Source organism: Phaethon lepturus, unplaced genomic scaffold (assembly GCF_000687285.1).
Source record: "Phaethon lepturus isolate BGI_N335 unplaced genomic scaffold, ASM68728v1 scaffold54227, whole genome shotgun sequence".
NCBI classification, from domain to species: Eukaryota; Metazoa; Chordata; class Aves; order Phaethontiformes; family Phaethontidae; genus Phaethon; species Phaethon lepturus.
This window is the reverse complement of record NW_010550808.1, coordinates 17,418-21,740: the sequence shown is the minus strand read 5'-3', so window position 1 is coordinate 21,740 and position 4,323 is coordinate 17,418. Positions and strand designations below refer to the sequence as shown.

Sequence of the window (4,323 nt, the reverse complement as noted above, 5' to 3'; positions counted from 1 at the left end):
TGCTGACTAGCTGACTCCTAAAGTCTCACTTCCAACTTGCATTGGTGTCTCTTCACGAGGAACCCTGGTAGTTGGGCCCAGCAGGCGATAAGCTTGCTGCCTGACTCCTGGCACACTGCAGCCAGTTGAGTCGTTTGGTTTTTAACAGCTCTCCTTGTGTCTCCCTTTTCTCAGCACTGTGCCTCAGGTGATGGGCACCAGCTCGCCAGCCCAGCAGGCAGAGAATGAAGCCAAAGCCAGTTCTGCCATCGCTATTGATGAGTCAGAGCCCATCACCAACATCCAAATCCGGCTTGCTGATGGTGGGCGACTGGTCCAGAAGTTTAACCACAATCACAGGTACAAATGCAACAGCAAACACAAGTTACTAACTAGGAAGGCCTGAATGACACTGCAAACCGTGCACAGATGGAGCAGATGTTAAAATCCTGGCTAGGCTGCTAAAGGGAGCTGTCGGGATCCTTCTGTATAGGTGAAGAGGAATAAAATTACTGTGGGTTTTTAAGGCAGTCATTAACTGTTGGAAGGATAGGATTTGCTTTCCAAATGGTCATGGGTTGTAGCCAGTGATACTGCACCTGGGAGCTTCAGTATTATCCGTGGAACATTCCTTAATGCCAGCTATAAAAAACTGAACCTCTTCTAAAGGCTTTAGAAATTGTCAGATAATTAGGAACTTGGTTTGGTTGTTCTGACTCTCAGTTCAGACTTTTCTGCTGGGCTGTTCCATGTGCTGAATGGAGCACCAAGGGGTGCTCTTACAGCAGTTTAGTTCCCTTGGGCAAGCAAAGCTGGTTTATATACCCTGCTGCTTCCATAGACTTCCCTCCTGAAGCCCTTCTCACCTACTTGCTCTTGGAGAGCGTGGCCATTTATTTATACTTGTTCTTCCAGTGTCTATTAAGAGAACCAAGCATGATGCAAAAAGTTACAAAAACCTTCTTCTATGATTGGATGCAGGAAATAGATCCAGTGTCGCTGTTGTGGCTGCTCTTGGGGGTTAAGATCATCTAGATTAATCTCTGTGTGATGAGTTCACTTATAGCTGCTAGTGTCAAGCAATTTGTTAATCTCTTCGTCTTGAAGGGTTCAGAAGCCTTCAATTTCAGATGGCCACCTGACAACAGCCATGTTCCAGCTGGGCAGTGTAAAAGAACATTTAGCTGAAAGTCTTTAACCTATAAAGCAGCTTGTGGCCTCTACCATTAGCTGAAAAGAAAGTGCAGCGACTGCAGGGATGCATGCTCTGGAAAGGGTGAATTTAGGCTGTTGCCATGTGCTTTTACAGGTTCAGTAACAGGATCCCTCTTGTGTGTTTGATCCCTTTGGACAGGATCCGTGACATCCGGCTCTTCATAGTAGATGCCCGGCCAGCAATGGCTGCCACCAGTTTCGTCCTCATGACCACCTTCCCAAATAAAGAGCTGACTGATGAGAACCAAACCCTGAAGGAAGCCAACCTGCTCAATGCTGTCATTGTTCAGCGGTTAACATAAAGGAACCCACCTCTTGCCACATGCCTGCCTGCAGTGCGCATGTGTCATCTCGTCCTGTGCGTGCACCTGCGCCGTGCAGTACAGGCTCACATCTACTCGTAGCTCTGGGTTCTTAGGTCTTGGTTGGACTTTTTTTCTCTTTAGTTGCATTTCCCATGTTTTTTGTTGGGTTTTTTTTGTGATGATCAGTGGACTTTAAAATAAATAAACGAAACGAATCCGTTTTGAAAGGAGCTGCAGCCTATTGTGCCACAAATTCTCCCACTAGAGTTCAGTTACCTTTGTGGATTGTGTTACTGCACTCTTTAGAGGGGAGGAAGGTAAGGGGGAAGGGAGCTCCCAGGGAGCGGTTTCTCTCCATGCCAATTGACTGCTCCTCACAGTCTTTTTACTCTTCCCTCTCCTCCAGGGACTGCTGCAAAGTACTCCCTTTATTTTCCCACATGAGATAGATACTAGACGAGAATGGGTCATCTGCGTGTCAGGAGAATTGTTACACTACTGTAAAAGCATTGTGGGGGGAAGTCTTTGTGAAACAGCTGTTGCTCACTGTGGGGAAAACTCCGACGTTATCTGCAGGTGCAAGATTTAACACTCTTCTTGGGCTTTTCCGGAGAGAAAGTCCTGACTTTCCTTCCCTCAGCAGAACTCTTAGGGGTGTTCACTGCAGTACCCACCTGCGCAGACTGCACTTTCTCCAGCAGTCCAGACTGACTGCAGTTTTAATTTGCTGTATTGCATTTCTCCGAGAAACCCTGCTGCTGACTTTTTCTTTCCAAGAAGGCACAAAGCTGAATCAGCTTGAAATGACTGAAAGTAAAAGGCAAACAGAGTCTATATGACTGGAAAGCAAGTTTTATTTTAAGAGACAAATCATTGAGATGATGGAAACAGCTCAGGTGGAAAAACTCAAGGCGGTAGTACCTTTTGATTTATTTCCTCCCCCCTGCTGAGGACTAACATAGCTGGAGAATTCCAGGTGTTCAGCTTTGGTCTGTTCCGCTGTTTGTGTTTTGGGCTCAGGTCTCCGTATCTATCTTTCCTTTGAACAGAGTCCTGCAGGTGAATTCATGGTGCCTAGACATGGGGGACCGGTAGCGCTGGTGTAGTGTCACGCGTACAAGTTGCCATCTAGCCTTGTGCCACGGCACTTTGCCCTGACCCACAGCATGCTTGCTGTCCTAGCCCTGGGCTTCGGAGCAGAACTTGAGCTGTGCTGAGCCGTGGGCCTCCAGACACTGGCTAACTCGGGAGCTGCACCGCACCCAGCGGTATCCCTTTGAGAGAGGCTGGATCGCTGCCGTGTGAAGGGTTGGAGCATGTCGTCCGCTTCCTGCCTTAGTCACGCCAGAGCCCTGTGGCTGCTGCGTTGTAAGTCCACCCGGCTCAGCACTCAGAAGCTTCCAGGTCCTCACCTTGGTGCGAGCAGAGAACAAGCTCTAGGGACGCGCAGGCTGGGGTGGGCCAGCAGGTTGGACAGGTTCAGCATGAGAAACTCGCTTGGCTGGCTGCATTAGTACAAAACTGCTGGAGTAGATACCAGACCTTAGCAAGGGCATTTTTACAACAGTTCCTCAACTGAGAGCTGAATTAACTTACATTTTTCATTACTAAATGGATATATAATGTACGTAACAGCAAATTTGTAAATTATTGTGAAAATTACCATTAAAAGCCCACAAAATAGGAAATAGCGTTTGACCCTTTCTAATAATGGCTACCATCTGTTCTCATATTTTGGACAATGTGTGTGCGGATGTCTACTCTTACTGCTCTGGGTTGCTCTACAAGCAGGCCTCCCAGTGCTGAGCTGTCTTCAGCTAAATGAGATTCAAAAATCTCAGCATCTTTAAAGATCTTTTCTGACAGGTGAACTTGGGGTTTGCCTGCCTGTATCACTTGATGTTGCGTATTATGACCACTTAGTCATCTGTGTGAACCAGTACAGGGAGAATTCAGAAAGGGAATTTCCCTAGAGCTAAATGTAGTCAAACTGCCTTGCAGGAAGGCACTCATTTTAACTGTTCGTCAGAGGAGCTCTTGTATCCTGATCTTCTCCACACGTGCCATTGTGGGGTCCTGGGACAACAACTGCCAGAGTGCTGGCCAGGATGGGCCCCTAGAGCCACAAAGAAAGTTTGTCTAACAGGAGTAAAAATTATTTGTCTCCTGCTTCTGCCTTCATTAGCTGGTGGCATCAGAGGATTGAGGTGGTGACTAGCTGGCGTCTGTGGTCTTTGGCTGGATGAGCTGGCCACATTGGTTCCCCCAAATTAAGTGAGGGTTGGCAGCTGGACAGCAAGTCATCTATCTGCCAACCTCAAGGGTTTTGTCGCAGAGATTCTGCTCATGGACGGGAAGTTTCACATCCAGGTTTCCTCACAGCTCTCTCCTTGCCAGTGGGACGGAAAGATGCTAAACTCAGAGGGGTTCTGGGCTCGGAGGTGCTCCTCTGCCAGGAAAAGCGAATTTTCCCCCTGAGCCGGAGGGTGGCAGTGGTGCAGAGAAGCCGCTCTCCGCCTTGAAGGCTCCTGCTGAGGAACTCTGCCAGCTCCCCGCTGTCTGCGGGGACCTGCACCCCGTGCTCCTGTGTGTCTTGTGAGCCCCACTGGGACGCCGCTGCCGACTCCTTCTTCCTCTGATTCTTTCCTTGGTTTTTGTTTTTGTAAGTAATGAACAAGTTCTTATCTCCTGGCGAGTGGGATCAGCTCTGCCCTGCCGCCAGGCTATCTGAAGTGTGCCCGAGAGGAGCGCCGAGGCGGTATCGCTAACCAAGATAGGCCTATCTTCTTCCAAAGTTGACAGTAGAGCCTGTAGAACAAACTGG

General features: G+C 48.5%; 1 protein-coding gene across 1 annotated transcript in view; it reads left to right on the top strand.

Annotated features, from left to right (window-relative positions):
• Positions 1-1,729, top strand: part of NSFL1C (NSFL1 (p97) cofactor (p47)) — a gene marked incomplete at its 5' end in the record, with an annotated part of 6,246 nt that extends 4,517 nt beyond the window's left edge. Inside the window, 2 exons of the mRNA XM_010290650.1 lie at positions 175-339; positions 1,334-1,729. Of these exons, the coding sequence (XP_010288952.1) occupies positions 175-339; positions 1,334-1,496 (328 nt within the window). The remainder of the gene's footprint in view (positions 1-174; positions 340-1,333) is intronic.
• Between the last annotated feature and the right edge of the window lie 2,594 nt (positions 1,730-4,323).